The sequence below is a fragment of the Bufo gargarizans genome, chromosome 2 (genome assembly GCF_014858855.1).
Source record: "Bufo gargarizans isolate SCDJY-AF-19 chromosome 2, ASM1485885v1, whole genome shotgun sequence".
In the NCBI taxonomy this organism is placed as follows: Eukaryota; Metazoa; Chordata; class Amphibia; order Anura; family Bufonidae; genus Bufo; species Bufo gargarizans.
Window position 1 is genome coordinate 634,789,154 of NC_058081.1, and position 19,103 is coordinate 634,808,256.

Here is a 19,103-nt window from a genome sequence, read left to right on the forward strand (position 1 = left end):
ATAGACCACTTCAACCAGAGATTTGTATACCCCTGAGCAAAACATCTGCGTAGACGAGTCCCTAATACATTTTACCGGGCGCCTTGGCTTCAAACAATACATCCCAAGCAAGCGCGCCCGGTATGGGGTCAAATTGTATAAGCTCTGTGAAAGGGCCACAGGCTATACCCACAAATTTCGGATCTATGAGGGAAAAGATCAGACCCTGCAGCCGGTCGGTTGCCCTGACTACCTGGGGAGTAGTGGGAAGACAGTCTGGGACTTGGTGTCACCCTTATTTGGCAAGGGGTACCATCTTTATGTGGACAATTTCTACACAAGTGTGGCCCTCTTCAGGCATTTGTTCCTAGAACAGATTGGCTGCTGTGGCACCGCGCAAACTAGTCGCGCGGGCTTCTCCCAACGGCTCGTTACCACCCGTCTTGCAAGGGGGGAGAGGGCTGCCTTGTGTAACCAAGAACTGCTCGCGGTGAAATGGAGAGACAAGCGTGACGTTTACATGCTCTCCTCCATTCACGCAGACACGAAAATCCAAATTGAGCGAGCAACCAGAGTCATTGAAAAGCCCCTCTCAGTCCACGACTATAACCTTCACATTGGAGGGGTGGACTTCAATGACCAGATGTTGTCTCCGTATTTAGTTTCCCGACGCACCAGACGCTGGTATAAGAAGGTGTCTGTATATTTGATTCTATTGGCTGCATATAATAGTTTTGTTCTCTACAGTAAGGCTGGGAGAACAGGATCCTTCCTCAAATTTCAGGAAGAGATCATCAAGAACCTCCTGTATCCAGGAGGTTCCGTGGCACCATCCACCAGTGTAGTTAGCCGTCTACACGAGCGACATTTCCCCAATGTCGTTGCTGGTACCTCAACCCAACCGTCACCCCGAAAAAGATGTCGTGTCTGTAGCAGGAGTGGAATAAGGTGTGACACCCGCTATTTCTGTCCTGACTGCCCTGACCACCCTGCCCTATGCTTAGGGGAGTGTTTCCGGAAGTACCACACACAGGTACACTTAGCATAGGGATCACATCTCACAGGACAGGTACACAGGGCTATTAGAGCCCATTCACACACAGCTGCTGCAAACCTCTCCTTTCACCTGGGACAAAGTGCATAATGCACTTCGCCACATCTTTGGGCGATTTGCGCTTTGCACATTGTCCCATGGGGAAGGAGAGGTTTGTCCTATAAAGGTAAAAAAACACCAGTAAGCAAAAAAGTTAACGTTCAGTTCCAAAAGTTAAATAAAGTTCAAAGGTTATTAAAAAGTTAATAAAATTTATTGCGTTGCGGCCTGGTTTTTTCATTTTTTTTCTTCTTTTTTTACCTTCCAGGTGGACCAACCGATCGACTAGCTGCAGCACTGATGTGCATTCTGACAGAAGCATTGCGCTGCTGTCAGATTACACAAAAGTCGGTGTATGAGGCGCTGCAAGACGAGATTTCTCCTCTGCAGTAAAAGATAAGTTTGCCGAGGCATATGAGCTGAGGGGGGCGGCGGTGTTCTTATGCTTTGGCAAACACTTTGTATATAAAAAATAAATAAAAATCCCGGCAATGATTTATTCATCCACATCGATTGATGTGAATGGAGAAATCGGGTTTGCCAGGGCATACGAGCTAAGTGGGTATGGATGTTGGGCGGAGCTCCTATGTCCTGGCAGACGCCTTTCCCCTCCTTTTTTTTTTGGGCAGAGATTTTTTCATCCACATTGACCGATGCCAATGAAGAAATCTGTGCCGTTCATTTTTTTCTTTCAGCCCAGAGGCTGAACGGAAAAAAAAAATCTCATTACCCGTATGCTCAATATAAGGAGAATAGCAGAAACTCCCCGGCCATACATGAAATGATTGCGGAGACCCTCAAATGCCAGGGCAGTACAAACACCCCACAAATGACCCCATTTTGGAAACAAGACACCCCAAGGTATTCGCTGAGGGGCATATTGAGTCCATGAAAGATTGAAATTTTTGTCCCAAGTTAGCGGAAAGTGAGACTTTGTGAGAAAAAAAAAAAAATTCCGCTACCTTATGCCAAAAGAAAAAAATTCTATGAACTCACCAGGCCCCTCATTGAATACCTTGGGTGTCTTCTTTCCAAAATGGGGTCACATATGGGGTATTTATACTGCCCTGGCTTTTTAGGGGCCCTAAAGCGTGAGAAGAAGTCTGGGATCCAAATGTCTAAAAATGCCCTCCTTAAAGGAATTTGGGCCCCTTTGCGCATCTAGGCTGCAAAAAAGTGTCACACATGTGGCATCGCCGTACTCAGAAGTTGGGGAATGTGTTTTGGGGTGTCATTTTACTTATACCCATGCTGGGTGAGATAAATATCTTGGTCAAATGCGAACTTTGTAAAAAAAAATGGGAAAAGTTGTCTTTTGCCGAGATATTTCTCTCACCCAGCATGGGTATATGCAAAATGACACACCAAAACACATTCCCCAACTTCTCCTGAGTACGGCAATACCAAATGTGTGACACTTTTTTGCAGCCTAGGTGGGCAAATGGGCCCACATTCCAAAGAGCACCTTTCGGATTTCACAGGGCATTTTTTACAGATTTTGATTTCAAACTACTTCGCACGCATATGGGCCCCTAAAATGCCAGGGCAGTATAACTACCCCACAAGTGACCCCATTTTGGAAAGAAGACACCCCAAGGTATTCCATGAGGGGCATGGTGAGTTCCTAGAATTTTTTATTTTTGTCACAAGTTAGCGGAAAATGATGATTTTTTTAATTTATTTTTTTTCTTTATTACAAAGTCTCATATTCCACTACCTTGTGATAAAAAATAAAAAAATCTAGGAACTCGCCATGCCCCTCACGGAATACCTTGAGGTGTCTTCTTTCCAAAATGGGATCACTTGTGGAGTAGTTATACTGCCCTGGCATTTTAGGGACCCAAATGTGTGCAAAGTAGTTTGCAATCAAAATTTGTAAAAAATGGACACACCAAAACACATTGCTCTACTTCTTCTGAGTACGGCGATACCAGATGTGTGACACTTTCTTGCAGCCTAGGTGGGCAAAGGGGCCCACATTCCAAAGAGCACCTTTTGGATTTCACAGGCCATTTTTTACACATTTTGATTGCAAACTACTTCGCACGCATTTGGGCCTCTAAAATGCCAGGGCAGTATAACTACCCCACAAGTGACCCCATTTTGGAAAGAAGACACCCCAAGGTATTTCATGATGGGCATAGTGAGTTCATGGAAGTTTTTATTTTTTGTCACAAGTTAGTGGAATATGAGACTTTGTAAGGAAAAATAAATAAATCATCATTTTCCGCTAACTTGTGACAAAAAATAAAAAGTTCTATGAACTCACTATGCCCATCAGCGAATACCTTAGGGTGTCTACTTTCCGAAATGGGGTCTTTTGTGGGGTTTTTCTAGTGTCTGGGCATTGTAGAACCTCAGGAAACATGACAGGTGCTCAGAAAGTCAGAGCTGCTTCAAAAAGCGGAAATTCACATTTTTGTACCATAGTTTGTAAATGCTATAACTTTTACCCAAACCATTTATTTTTTATTTTTACCCAAACATTTTTTTTTATCAAAGACATGTAGAACAATAAATTTATCGAAAAATTTATATATGGATGTCGTTTAAAAAATAAATAAATTACAACTGAAAGTGAAGAATGTCAATTTTTGGCAAAAATTTTGTTAAATTTTGATTAATAACAAAAAAAGTAAAAATGTCAGCAGCAATGAAATACCACCAAATTAAAGCTCTATTAGTGAGAAGAAAAGGAGGTAAATTTCATTTGGGTGGTAAGTTGCATTACCGAGCAATATACGGTGAAAGTAGTGTAGTGCAGAAGTGTAAAAAGTGGCCTGGTCATTAACCCTAAGTTCACACTTGCGCGTTTTACAGCGCGTTCGAACGCGCTGTAAAACGCATAACCGATGCAAACCAATGCTTCCCTATGGGACTGGTTCACATTTTCGCGTTTTACAGCGCGTTCGAACGCGCTGAAAAACGCCCAACGCATAAACAAGTTCTTGATTCTTTTTTTTGGCCGTTTGTAGCGCGTTTTGGCCCATAGACTTCAATGGGAACGCGCAACGCTTGTATTTTGCGCATTTTTGACACTGAAATCGCGTGTTCGAACGCGCGTTTTGGATTTAGCAACATGCTGGAAAAGGCCCAACACCAGGTGCAAAGCACAGTTTTGGAGAGAATCCAGCATGGAGGAGTCTGTGTGTGACACCGAGACCCTGATCAGGCTGGTGCAAGCCAAACGCTGCCTGTATGATACGCAGGATGGCAAGTACAAAAATAGGAGGAGCAGGCAGCAGGCCTGGGAGGATATCGCAAAAAGCATCTGGCCAGATTGGACAACTTTCAGCAAGACAGTGAAACAGGGAAAAGGTATTTCCATGTGTGTTCTAATGTGAAAAGTAAACTCCTTGTGTGCAGTGGTGTCCCAACTATATGTAATAGCCCTGGCCAGCTCTACCTGCAGCCCTCTAGCTGCTGTCAAACGCCACCTCCACAAATGCTGGGCTGTATTTTACTTGCTGGAGCCTGTGCAGGCATGCATGGAGTTGGATTTTAGCAACAGCTAGAGGGACGCAGCATCACCATCCCTGTTCTTGTATATGGGCACTCAGTGGCCTTAGTTTACAAAGAATGATGTGCACATTACATGTTGTATAGTGTCCCCTCACCCCTTTAGTTTTTAGTACTGTCCTGGTTCACCCTCCCCCACATTCTGGTACAATGCAATGGCCCAGTATGTTCAATTTGCAGTGGTTCCACTGTCTTGTGCCAGACTGCGCTCTTTCAATCCGCAAATGTAGTGGCATTTTGAAATGTAGGCCTAATTTTGGGTTGAGGGATTTGAATCCTAAGTTGTTATTGATATTGTGTACTTTTTCAAATTAGACTGTTTGTGGGCTATGGGTGGGCTGGCATATTTTAGGTGCTTCTGTTTCTAACGTGCCAGTATTGGGCACCTTGATGGGATCCGTTATTTCACCCACATTGGCTTATATTCTACTGGCCGAGTATTGGGCACTTAAATGGGACACATGATTTCGCCCACATTTTTAACCAGTGTTAATGGGCGACTATTGATGGCCACTATATAGGTGAAAAAAACAGAAATGCACAAAAGATCGTTTCAAATTTTGTAATTTAGGCATAGTAATAAACAACCAAAATGGAAAATAAAATAATATTGAAACACTCTTTTCAGAAGAAAAATATAAATTAACATAAACTTAGATGGCTTCCAATTGCCAGGGTAACGCCCCATGTGGTGATAAAAAATATGCGGTGAAGTGGTCCCGGACAGCCGCACCGTGTCTGGTCCCACGCACACCGCTCGGATTAGGACTCTCCAAGGAATGGCTGAGGGAATCTTCAAAATTAAAGCCATCCCGTACACGTACAAAATTATGCAGAGCACACGCTGCCTTCACGGCCGAGATGGCGGTCTCCAATTTTAAATGAATAGGAGAATGGAGAAAGCGCCATTTGTTTGCTAAAATGCCGAAGGCGCACTCCACCACCCTGCGTGCCCTTGTCAGCCGGTAATTAAATACCCGCCTGGCAATGGAGAGTCCCCGGCTGGAGTACGGCCTCATCAGATGCTCCCCCAGCGCAAAGGCCTCGTCCCCCACAAAAACAAAGGGCATAGCCGGATAAGTGGTCCCAGGCAGTGTGGTGTTCCCCGGGAGGTCCAGCTCATTATTATTGAGCATTTGCCCAAAGGCAGAATGCCCCAAAACAGCTGAGTCTGAGCTGCTGCCGTAGGACCCCACGTCAATGTACCTGAAGCAATAGTTTGCATCACACACCGCAAAAAGAACAAACAAAAAATATTTCTTATAATTAAAAAATTGACTCTCGCTCCTGATGGGCTTCTTAACGCGGATGTGCTTGCCGTCTATTGCGCAGACACAGTTCGGGAAATTGCAGGATTGAAAAAAATGATCCGCAATTTGCAGCCAGTCCTCCTTCTGTGGTTGGGCCATCACAGCAGGATGAAGGACGTCCCAAATTGCCACGCAGGTTTCCCGGACGACCATACTGGCTGTGGACTTCCCGATGAGAAAGGCGAAGTGTAGACTGGCCAATGACTGTCCGGTAGCTAAATACCTGAAACAAATGTAAGAAAATAAAGAGACATTAACGGATGTTTTTTTTTTCTTTTTTCATAGTCAACACTATCAAAGGCAAATGGAAAAGCCTGAAAGACGCCTTTATCCGCCATAGGCGCAAAGAAAGGGAGCAGAGGAGCGGATCGTCCCCAAGCGCACGCTCCAGTTACGTGCATGCCCAACAGATGTCATTTTTGATACCGTGCACGGAAATGCGGAGGTGAGTCAAGGGCATACACATTGAGGAGAGGATGTGGTATGACATGACATACATTCAATTTCATATGGGGAACATACTTACCTATATTTTCCACTTCACAGCACCGATAGTAGCTGGGAACCCAGCCAGGCGCTAGATGACGATGAAGAGGACGAGGGCACAACCATGGACAGTGAGCCCGGACCATCTATGGGGCCAATGAGTCCTCCAGGCCCCCCACCCACTCCGAGTTTCGTGAGCCCCATGCAGACTGTCCCAGCCGTCCCAGAGGCAAGTCGGCAGCCCCGACATAAAAGGAGGAGAACAGAGAGGCATGAGGACAGGCTAATAGGCTGCCTGGATGCCCTGGCACATCCTGTGCCAAAACTTACAAGTGATGCCTATTTTCTCATCAGTCTAGAGGAGAAAATGCTACATGTGCCCAGAAATCTGGTCACACAAGTAAGGGATGAGGTGTCTAAGACCATTGATAAATATTGCATCCCTTATGAGATCCCAACGTCTATCAGTGCCCCACAGCAGGCCCCACAGCAGGCCCCACAGCAGCCAGCACAATATGGGCAACAATATGGGCCACAATATTGCCCCCAATATGGGCCACAATATGGCCCACAATATGGGCCACTACATCCCCAACATGCACAACAACACCCTCACACATACCCAGCACACACATACACACAAAGTAACATACAACACCCTCTTGACACATGGCAGACACAACACACATCATACCCATATCCCTCTACAAGCACGGGCCCAAGCACCTCCACCACCACCACCACTGAAATGCCACCCGCCAATCAGTCTCGCGGAGCCAGAGAGACACGGCGGGATCCCGAGGCAGAGTTTTCAGGGCCGCAATATGAAACCCTTTGAAAATTATAAGAGGGAAATTCTCAGGCTCAAGGGTTTTGGAGCCAAAAAGGTCACATATATAGGAAAAGGTTTCTAATATTTTTATGTTGTTTAAAAAAAATTGCTCCTTTGTTTGTTAAACAGAGTTAACACATTTTAGTTGGAAATGTACGATGTTAATACATTCACCAAAGATAAAAAATTTGAAGCAAATGTTTGGACTATTTTTTGAAAGTGAGGGGTAAAACATGGCCAAATGTGGATACATGTATGGGATATCTATGCCACACGTTGACAACATACACATCACATACCCCCCGCACAAACACTCATACATCACAAACAACAAGAGAAACACGGCAAAACTCAGATCCTGGCACAACACACTGCAAATGGTTTGAATGGCCACAATAATAGGCTACTTACCGCAAAGTAATGACCAGTCTTTCCACTGGTGGGATGCAGTCCCGCATGAAGGTGTCCTGACGCTGCAAATGAGGGGACAACAGCACCAGGAGCTCGTCAAAGCTGGGAAACAATAAAATGTTCATGGTTAACAATACAAAAAGCACAAAACACTTAGCTTAACCATTGAAAAAACATTGCAACAACGTATACGTACTAACCTGTGGATGAAAACTTGTCCTCATGGGCACGGAGGTTCGCATACAGTGCCCAGAACTGGCCCCTCTCCTGTCTATTGGCAATGACAGGATGGACCCAGAAACGTCGCCCGCTGTCCCGCCTTCTCCTCAAGCGTTCCAGGTCGATAGCTGCAACAAGTGCCGCAACACGTCGCCGTCTATAGCATTCCATGACTCCAAACCACACACTCTACCAACACACATGGAATTTCACACCTACAATGCCCTATAATTGGCCAAACTTCATATAGACAGGGATATTTGCTCATTGGACAACACTGCAGTCAATCACACAAACGCGCGTTTACTATTGCAAAAAACGTGCATAAAAACGCGCGTAAAACGCGTGACAAATACGCGCGTAAAACGCGCGTCTCAGAAACGCTCAGGTGTGAACCCAGGGTAAGAGTGTTTCAGCTAGGGGGGCTGAAGTGGTTAAAAACCCCAAAAAATGATGGCTGTATTTTTAGCTTAATTTGCACACTGACTAATCCTGCAAATGCACCAGATGCAGTAGATTGCCAAAATAAAGGGTGTTTTTTTAAATTGCATAGTATTCAGTATATTGGGCAGACTAGATGGGCCAAATGGTTCTTATCTGCCGACACATTCTATGTTTCTATGTTGTATATTGCTATGGTTTTTTTTTTACTAACAGAATATGAAAGCTGTATATAACGTTTGTATTTAACATGTGCTGATGCAGCAAGGGCTGTGAAATTGTGTATTTTGCCAAAAAAGGGTGTTTGTAAAAACCCAGAAAATAATGGCTGTATTTCTAGCTTAAATTGCACACTGACTATTCCTGCAAATGCACCAGATGTTGTAGATTGCCAAAAAGGGTGTTTTTTTAAAACCAGATTATTAGTGCAGTAATTAAAGCTTAGAATGTCACAAAAGCTCAGATTCCGTGCTAGTTCACTGAGCTTGCATAAAATGGCCGCCGCTGCCCACCTAACAAACGGAAAAAAGTTATTTTTTCTGTCAATGGGCTCAGGGCAGGGTAAAAAGATTGTGCACTGCACCCACACAACTAAATCTATGTAGATCGCTGAGTTCAATTGGAGTTCTGATCACAGATTCTGTCATATTCTCTCCCTGAAATCACCAGCAGCATCCTCTCCCTACACTAAGCACAGCAGAGTGACGTGCAGCACTACGTGACACCAGCTTATATAGAGGCTGTGTCACATGCTACACTGGCAAATCACAGCCATGCCATTAGTAGGCATGGCTGTGATGGCTTCTAAGGTCAAACAGTTAAACGCTTGTTGATTGGCTGCTCTGCAGCCTTTCAAAAAGCGCCAAAAAATCGCCGAACACCGAACCCAAACTTTTACTTAACTGTTCGGGTTCGGGTCCGGATTCCAAAAATCATAAAGTTTGGGTTCGCTCAACCCTACTTGTATATAAAGTGCAAGTGCTGCAAAAAATTACAAGGAAGAGGCACTCCGATACAACCTGTGTATCACATAAGGGAGGGCCTCATTCACATTTTGGTACAATTGTTCATGTAGTGGGACTCCTACACTCATAAAGCCTATGCACTAAGTGAAAGGGCTGCCAAAAGTTACGTAACCGGCACTCTAATACACCCTTTGTTACACATAAAGGAGGGCATCATACACAGCCCTGAAAAAATATGATTGATGGCCTGCTGGTGACCGTCAAAAACATTTGGAGCAAGGGCCTGCTGATCTGAACTTCTAAAACATTATTGGCGAGGGCCTGCTGCAGCTTTGGTGACTCTAGATAAACTGGGGACGATTGCACATCCCCGTGATGGCAACGATCCATTTGGATGTCTGGCCTATCAACTTTCGATGTTATTTTCAGCCCAAACCATGTAGACCATAGGCAACAGTGGAATCATGGTTTGATTCCGGAGAGGGAGCCTGAGAAACAGTTATGGCTACCACATGCAAGCAAGGCAGCATGCGCGCAAATTACTTATTAGGTATAATTAGGTGAGGGCCTGCAGGTGAGCTGACCCTGTAAAAGATTGTAGGTGAAGGACTACTGGTGAGCTGACCCTGTTAACAATTTTGGGTTCAGGCCAGCTGGTGAGCTGACCCTCTAAAAATTATATGCAAGGGCCTTCAGGTGAGCTGACCCTGTAAAACTTATGCGAGGGCCTTCAGGTGAGCTGACCCTGTAAAAGATTTGAAGTGCGGGTCTGCTGGTGAGCTGACCCTGTGAAAGATTTGAAGTGCGGGCCTGATGGTGAGCTGACCCTGTAAAAGATTTGAGGTGCGGGCCTGCTGGTGAGCTGACCCAGTAAAAAGATTGTAGGGGAAGGCATGCTGGTGAGCTGACCCTCTAAAAAATTATATTCGAGAGCCTGAAGGTGAGCTGACCCTGAAAAAGATTATAGGTGAGGGCCTGCTGGAGAGCTGACCCTCTAAAAAATTATATGCGAGGGCCTGCATGTGAGCCGACCCTGTAAAACATCATATGCAAAGGGCATATTTATACAGTACAGACCAAAAGTTTGGACACACCTTCTCATTCAAAGAGTTTTCTTTATTTTCATGACTATGAAAATTGTAGATTCACACTGAAGGCATGAAAACTATGAATTAACACATGTGGAATTATATACATAACAAAAAAGTGTGAAACAACTGAAAATATGTAATATTCTAGGTTCTTCAAAGTAGCCACCTTTTGCTTTGATTACTGCTTTGCACACTCTTGGCATTCTCTTGATGAGCTTCAAGAGGTAGTCACCTGAAATGGTCTTCCAACAGTCTTAAGGAGTTCCCAGAGATGCTTAGCACTTGTTGGCCCTTTCGCCTTCACTCTGCGGTCCAGCTCACCCCAAACCATCTCGATTGGGTTCAGGTCCGGTGACTGTGGAGGCCAGGTCATCTGGCGCAGCACCCCATCACTCTCCTTCATGGTCAAATAGCCCTTACACAGCCTGGAGGTGTGTTTAGGGTCATTGTTCTGTTGAAAAATAAATGATGGTCCAACTAAACGCAAACCGGATGGAATAGAATGCCGCTGCAAGATGCTGTGGTAGCCATGCTGGTTCAGTATGCCTTCAATTTCACAAAGACACGGTGGTTGGAACCAAAGATCTCAAATTTGGACTCATCAGACCAAAGCACAGATTTCCACTGGTCTAATGTCCATTCCTTGTGTTCTTTAGCCCAAACAAGTATCTTCTGCTTGTTGCCTGTCCTTAGCAGTGGTTTCCTAGCAGATATTCTACCATTAAGGCCTGATTCACACAGTCTCCTCTTAACAGTTGTTCTAGAGATGTGTCTGCTGCTAGAACTCTGTGTGGCATTGGTCTCTAATCTGAGCTGCTGTTAACCTGCGATTTCTGAGGCTGGTGACTCGGATGAACTTATCCTCCGCAGCAGAGGTGACTCTTGGTCTTCTTTTCCTGGGGCAGTCCGCATGTGAGCCAGTTTCTTTGTAGCGCTTGATGGTTTTTGTGACTGCACTTGGGGACACTTTCAAAGTTTTCCCAATTTTTCGGACTGACTGACCTTCATTTCTTAAAGTAATGATGGCCACTCGTTTTTCTTTACTTAGCTGCTTTTTTCTTGCTATAATACAAATTCTAACAGTCTATTCGGTAGGACTATCAGCTGTGTATCCACCTGACTTCTCCACAACGCAACTGATGGTCCCAACCCCATTTATAAGGCAAGAAATCCCACTTATTAAACCTGACAGGGCACACCTGTGAAGTGAAAACCATTTCAGGTGACTACCTCTTGAAGCTCATCAAAAGAATGCCAAGAGTGTGCAAAGCAGTAATCAAAGCAAAAGGTGGCTACTGACATATTTTCAGTTGTTTCACACTTTTTTGTGTATATTTTATTTTATGTATATAATTCCACATGTGTTAATTCATAGTTTTGATGCCTTCAGTGTGAATCTACAATTTTCATAGTCATGAAAATAAAGAAAACTCTTTGAATGAGAAGGTGTGTCCAAACTTTTGGTCTGTACTGTATATATACGAGGGCATTATATGTGACAAATAAGCATGTTGATATGATGGAAGAGGAGGATGAGAAAAGGAAGATTCAACCATATACCCTTGTTTGTGGTGGAAGGGGTGCATGGGAATACAGTGTATTCAGTACATTATAAACAACACATTTAAAGTGCCTTTATGTTCATCAGCTTTCCTCTGGTGAAGTCAAAAAGTCATGGTCAATCCAGGCCTTGTTCATTTTTATAAGAGTCAGCCTGTCAGCATTTTTAGTTGACAGGCGGATACGCTTATCTGTTATAATGCTACCAGCAGCACTAAATACCCGCTCAGACAAAACGCTGGCAGCAGGGCAGGCCAGCACCTCCAAGGCGTAGAGCGCCAGTTCGTGCCACATGTACAGGTTGGACACCCAGTAGATGTAAGGCACTGAGGGATCATTGAGGACACTGACACGGACTGCTATGTACTCCTTTACCATCTTCCAAAAATTTTCCCTCCTTGTGACACTAGGCCGCGCATCAGGGTGAGGGTGCTGGCGGGGTGTCATGAAACTGTCCCAGGCTTTGGAGAGTGTTGCCCTGCCTCTTTTGGAAATGCTGTGTGTTCCCCTTGTCTCCCCTCCTCGGTTGGCTAAGGAACTACGGACTTTGCTGCCAGCGTTGTCGGATGGAAGTTTTTGGAGACATTTTTCAAGGATCTATTGGTATTGAACCGTTTTGCTCGTCCTCTCCACCAGAGGAATGAGAGATGAGAAGATCTCTTTGTAGCGGGGGTCGGGAAGAATGAACAACCAGTAATCCGTGTTGTCTACAATGCGTATAATGCACGAGTCGCGGGAAAGGCAGCCTAACATGAAGTCAGCCATGTGTGCCAGAGTACCAACAGGCAAGACTTTGCTGTCGTCATCAGGAGGATCACTCTCAATCTACTCATCCTCTTCCATCTCTTATGCCCATCCATGCTGAATAGATGAAATTAAGCTTCCATGGGTAGTACCCTCTGTAGAAGAGGCAACAGTCTCCTGCTCCTCCTCCTTCTCCTCTTCATCGTCCAATTCGCGCTGAGAAGACGAACTGAGGGTGGTTTGGCTATCACCCTGTGTAATGTCTTCCCCCATTTCCAACTCTTTCACATGCAAAGCATCGGCCTTAATTGTGAGCAGCGAGCGTTTGAATACACACAGAAGTGGGATGGTTACGCTGATAATAGCATTATCGCCGCTCACCATCTGTGTTGATTCCTCAAAGTCTTTTAAAACCTCACAGAGGTCAGACATCCATGCTCACTTCTCGCTTGTGAATAGCGGAAGCTGACTGTAAAGGCGACGACCATGTTGCAGCTGGTATTCCACTACTGTTCTCTGCTGCTCACAAAGCCTGGCCAACATGTGGAACGTTGAGTTCCAGCGCGTGCTCACATCACACAACAGCCGGTGAGCTGGCAATTTCAAGCGCTGCTGCAGGGTTGACAGATCGGCTGAAGCTGTCGGTGACTTGCGGAAATGTGCACACGGCGCACATTCACCAGTAGCTCAGACAAATTGGGGTAGGTTTTGAGAAACCGCTGAACCCCAAAGTTTAAGACTTGGGCTAGGCATGGGATGTGTGTGAGCTTGCCGAGCTCCAAAGCTACCACCAAGTTACGACCATTATCATACACAACCATGCCTGGTTCTAGGTTGAGTGGCGAGAGCCACAGCTCAGTCTGGTCTCTTACGCCCTGCCACAGCTCTGTGGTGGTGTGCTGTTTGTCCCCTAAGCATATCAGATTCAGCAAGGCCTGTTGCCGCTTCCCCACTGCAGTGCTACACTGCTTCCAACTACCAACTGATGACTGACTGGTTCTACACGCGGATAATTTGGAGGTGGAAATGGAGGCAGAGGAGGAGAAGTGGGGGTTGGAGCCACTAACGTAGGTGCTGGCGGCAACCCTGATCGACGTGGGGCCCGCAATCCTTGGCGTCAGTAGCACCTGTGCAATCCCAGGGTATGACTCGCTCCCGGCCTCCACAACATTCACCCAGTGTGCCGTCAGGGAAATGTAGCGTCCCTGGCCGAATGCACTTGTCCATGTGTCCATGGTTAAGTGTACCTTCCCAGTAACTGCGTTGGTCAGGGGACGTGTGATGTTACGGACACATGTTGGTGTAATGCGGGCACGGCACACCGTGAAAAATAGTGGCGGCTGGGCACTGCATAATGAGGGACAGCTGCCGACATCAGGCTGCGGAAGGCCTCAGTGTCCACAAGCCTAAATGACAACATTTTCAGGGCCAGTAATTTGGATAGTTGCACATTTAGTGCTATGGCCTGTGGGTGGGTGGCTGGGTATTTTAGCTTGCGTTCAAATGCCTGGGGTAAAGATATTTGTAAGCTGCTTTGGGACACGGAAGTGGATGTGGTCGCTGATCGTGCTTGCGAAGGTCCAGGTGCAGGTTGGGATGCATCCGGGCCTGCACTTTCGACAGGGGATTGGCCAGCACATAACACAGGGGAAGAGGAGGGAGTGGTGTGACCCGCAGACACAGATTGTAGACCCAGGCGTTCGTCCCACTTATTACACTTATTACGGTGCTTGGATGCCATGTGGGGGATCATGCTGGTAATGGTGAGGTTGCTAGTGTTCATGCCCCGGCTCATTTTCATATGGCACAGGTTGCAAACTACTATTCTTTTGTCGTCTGCAGTTTCCTCAAAAAGCGCCATACTGAGGAACATCTACCCCTTGTCAAGAGAGATTTCCGCAATGGGTGCTCCGTGGAACAGTTGCTGGTCTGTGTGGTGTGGCCCGCCTTCTCCCTTTTGCCACCCCACTGCCTCTTCCAGCCTGTTGCGGTGCTGAAGATCCCTCCCCCTCTGTACTGCTGTCCTTGCTCTGCTTTCCACCTTCCCAGGTTGGGTCAGTGACCTCATCGTCCACCACCTCCTCTTCCAGTTTCTCACTCTAATCATCCTCCTGATTTGTTTACCTAACCACAACCTCAGTGATTGACAACTGTGTCTCATCCTCTTCATCAACCTCTTGAGACAGTAATTGCGGTTGACTTATTGGCAACTGTGTCTCACCATCATCCACCTCCTTAAACACTAACTGCCGTTCCCCACAGTCATGTTCCTTTGACTGTAGATGTTCAAGAGGTTGCAAATCAGGGCACAAGAGCTCAAGTCCATCTTCAAGCATGCTTGGCGAAAGGGCCAAATCAAGTAATGGCGATCAAAAGAGGTCCACGGAATATCCAAGTGTGGGATCACTTGTTTGGCCAGACTGTAAATGGTGGGAGGAAAGAGGATCAGGGTGAAGATTGTGTTGACCAGACTCCTGGCTACTGAGAACAGGGTGGTATTTAACTGAATGGAAGCATTATCTGCTACAATCCAATGGACCACCTGGTCGCACTGGTCTGACTTCAAGAGTGGTGTCCTGCACCACCCTGCAAACTGGGACATAAAGCTAGGTATCTTGGATGATTGTTTTTCATGTGCTCTGGCAGCAGGTACTGTTTCTCTGCACCCAGGGCCACGGCCTCTGTGTGCACCATCAGCATCATGGCCACTTCCCCATCCCTTACTGCTCGCCTTCTTCATTTTAAATGTGATATATACTTGAAAATATGTTACACGTACAGTAGCGTACAGGTAATGTCACAGTACGCAGTGTCTACAGAAAAAGTGCACTGGATGTCACTGATATTTTAAAGATGCGCACACTTTAAACAGGAGATATGGCGTGGATAATTTTACTGTCCGCAGCGGTCATTGTCTACGGAAAAAGTGTACTAGATGTCTCTGATATTTTTGGGAAGTGCACACTTTAAACAGGAGATGTTGGGCGGATAATTTAACTGTCGTCAACGGACATCGTCTATGGAAAAAGTGCACTGATGTCACTGATATTTTACGGATGCGCACACTTTAAACAGGAGATGTGGCGCGGATAATTTAACTGTCCGCAGGGGACACCATCTATAGAAAAAGTACACTGAATGTCACTGGTATTTTAGGGATATGCACACTTTAAACAGAAGATGTGGCGAGGAAAATTTAACTGTCTGCAGCTGACATTGTCTATGGAAAAAGTGCAATAGATGCCACTGATAATTTAGGGATGCGCACACTTTAAACAGGAGATGCGGTGCAGATAATTTAACTGTCCGCAGGAGGAAACACTGTCTATGGAAAAAGTGCACTGGATGTCACTGATATTTTAGGGATGGGCACACTTTAAACAGGAGATGTGGCACAGATAATTTACCTGTCCTCAGGGGACACCATCTACAGAAAAAGTGCACTGGATGTCATTGATATTTTACGGATGCGCATAGTTTAAACAGGAGATGTGGCGCGGATAATTTAAGTGTCTGCAGTGGACACCGTGTATAGAAAAAGTGCACTAAATGTCACTGGTATTTTAGGGATGTGCATGCTTTAAACAGAAGGTGTGGCACTGAAAATTTAACTGTCCGCAGCCGACAGACAATGTCTATGGAAAAAGTGCACTGGATGTCACTGATATTTTAGGGATGCGCACACTTTAAACAGGAGATGTGGCGCCGATAATAACTGTCCGCAGCGGACACTGTCTACAGAAAAGTGCACTGGTTGTCACTGATATTTTAGGGATGCGCACAATTTACACAGGAGATGTAGCGAAAATAATTTAACTGTCCGCAGCGGCCTATTACATGGTATTTTGTGCAGGATGCGCTAAAAATATATATTGCTGCTGAATCACACAATAGTCCTTAAAAAGACTTTTAGGTTGTATAAAAATCTTCCTATTACACTCCCTACACTGTCTGTCCCTTCCTATGCACAGCTCTCCCTAACACTGAGCAATTTAATGCAGGTTGCGCTACAAACATATATTGCTGCTGTCACACACAATAGTCCTTACAAGGACTTTTAGGTCTATGAAATGTTTTTGTAGAAAAATTAAATTAAATTATACTCTCTGTCCCTTCCTAAGCTCAGCTCTCCCTGACTTAGAATGAGCCAAACACGCGTCATCGAATGCTATATAGCACCTGATGACAGTTTCCAGCCAGCCAATCACCAACATGGCTACTTAACTGCATGTTTATTGGCTGCTTAACAGGCGCGAAACATGTGGGTAGGAGACTCGAGCATTGCGCTCGAGCACATGCAGTACTCGGCTGAGTACTGCCATGTGCCAAGCATAGCGATGCTCGAGCCGAACTAGTATTTGGGCGAGCATGCTCGCTCAACACTATCTATCTATCTATATAACTATCTAACTATCTATCTATCTATCTATCACTATTGTTTTATTTGCATGTTGAGGGATGGATGAAATTATCCATTACAACTTGTTATAGTGTGCTAATATGGTATTTCATCACATATGAAATAAGCAGACTTAATTTTAAGACAGAAACATTTTATGGCAGTTCTTAGCATTAGACTGATATGGAAAGAGACTGGAAGAAGGGGGCTAGGAAATGAAAGAACATACAAATAAAGAAGTAAGTAACGCTGGTTGTGTTGCAGCTACAGTCTTAATAAAATGAGATTATAGAAAATGGAACCAGAGCTGAGATCTGAGAATGATAAACCTTTCAAAATTTATGAAGTTGAAGACAAAAGCGCTCATACAGGCTTGGAACATCAGGCTTATAGATGGTAAAATTAAAATCCATAAAATATTCATCTCTTTGTGCCTGGCGTCTGTCAGCCATGCATGGATATGATATATTTTGCTTCTGTGGGCGGCAGTTTATTAGCTCTGGATGATGACCAATCTGGTAAACAGTGTACTTGCTGAATATACAAATAATTTCCATTTCATTACAATGTATTATCTAATACGATAGTTACCAAGGCTTCATAACTTGCAAACCAAATAGGGGCATTGATCTTATTTATGGCTTGCTTAAGGACATATTTTCAGATAATTAAGATGATTATTTAATGCTGTTTAATAAAAATGTTACAAAAAGAGAAGCCAACAAGACAGGCAAATGCAGAGGATTAATGAAATTAAGGTGGCTGAAAACTCGCCAAAATATCTATGAGCGTCAAGACATTTATTGACTAATATGATTTTTTTCTGCTTCTATTTAGAAATGTAGAAATATATAAATGCTATTAATTGATGTGTTAATATTTAGGATTTAGAAATAAAGGTGAGGCTCATTTTAACATATTCCAGTTTCAGGAAAAATAGGCTATTTTCTATATAACAAAAAGTTATATACTTTGTGCATCCATTCTAAACAAATGCAGTCTCAGCACACAAGTCAAGATGGGAGTGGCCCAAGAATCCTGGAAAGAGCTAGGAGGGGGAAACATAATACAGGCCCTTCTGTACTAGGTGACCAAAACCAACACTATATTGCAAGGATATTTTTAAGTACTGATTGGTTCTGTCCCCTTTAATTCTATTTAATACTCTGTGTAATAATTTATGTTTCCTTGTAATGAAGTGGGGTAGAGATAGCACCCATCCCCCATCGTCCTGATAACACAACATTCCTGAGTGATCTCAGAGACATGAGTGCTGCACACTGGAAGAGGGGCTAAGAGGTTTAACCCCTTAAGGACTTAGGACGTACCGGTATGCCATGTTTGCCGAGTCCTTAAGGATCCAGGACGTCATGTGACCCCCCCCCCCGCATCAGCGATCGCAGCAAACCGCAGGTCAATTCAGACCTGCGGTTTGCGGCTTTACCTGAGGTTTGTGGCGATCGGCGGTGCCATCGGATCCCCATGCGGCTGTAGGGGGGACCCGATGGCATGGAAGGCAGCGCGATGCCTTCCTTAGGTATCAGCGCTGCCTTCTGGTGACGAGTCTGTGAGATCCAGCCCCCTGGATCTCACAGGCCGGAAGGTGTAGGAGTAATACACACAGTATTACTCATACAGCCAATGAATTCCAATACAGAAGTATTGGAATGCATTGTAAAGGGGATTAGACCCCCAAAAGTTCAAGTACCAAAGTGGGACAAAAAATAAAGTAAAAAAAAAGTTGAAAAAATAAAGTTTCCCCCCCCCAAAAAAAATAAAAGTTTCAAGTAAAAATAAACAAAAACATAATTTTCCCAAAATAAATTTAAAAAGAATTAGTAAAAAATTGTGGGGAAGAAAAAGTTTACATATTAGGTATCGCCGTGTCCGTCTCGACCTGCTCTATAAACATTTCACATGACCTAACCCCTCAGATGAACACCGTAAAAAATAAAAAACAAAAACTGTGCTAAATAAACCATTTTTTGTCACCTTACATCACAAAAAGTACAACAGCAAGTGATCAAAAAGGCGTTTGCCCACCAAAATAGTAC

At 44.7% G+C, this 19,103-nt stretch overlaps 1 protein-coding gene across 1 annotated transcript in view; it reads left to right on the top strand.

Annotated features, from left to right (window-relative positions):
* The first annotated feature begins 6,108 nt into the window (after positions 1-6,108).
* Positions 6,109-19,103, top strand: part of LOC122926231 — a 70,140-nt gene continuing 57,145 nt past the window's right edge. Inside the window, exons 1-2 of the mRNA XM_044277603.1 lie at positions 6,109-6,346; positions 6,448-6,906. Of these exons, the coding sequence (XP_044133538.1) occupies positions 6,162-6,346; positions 6,448-6,906 (644 nt within the window). The 5' untranslated portion in view covers positions 6,109-6,161. The remainder of the gene's footprint in view (positions 6,347-6,447; positions 6,907-19,103) is intronic.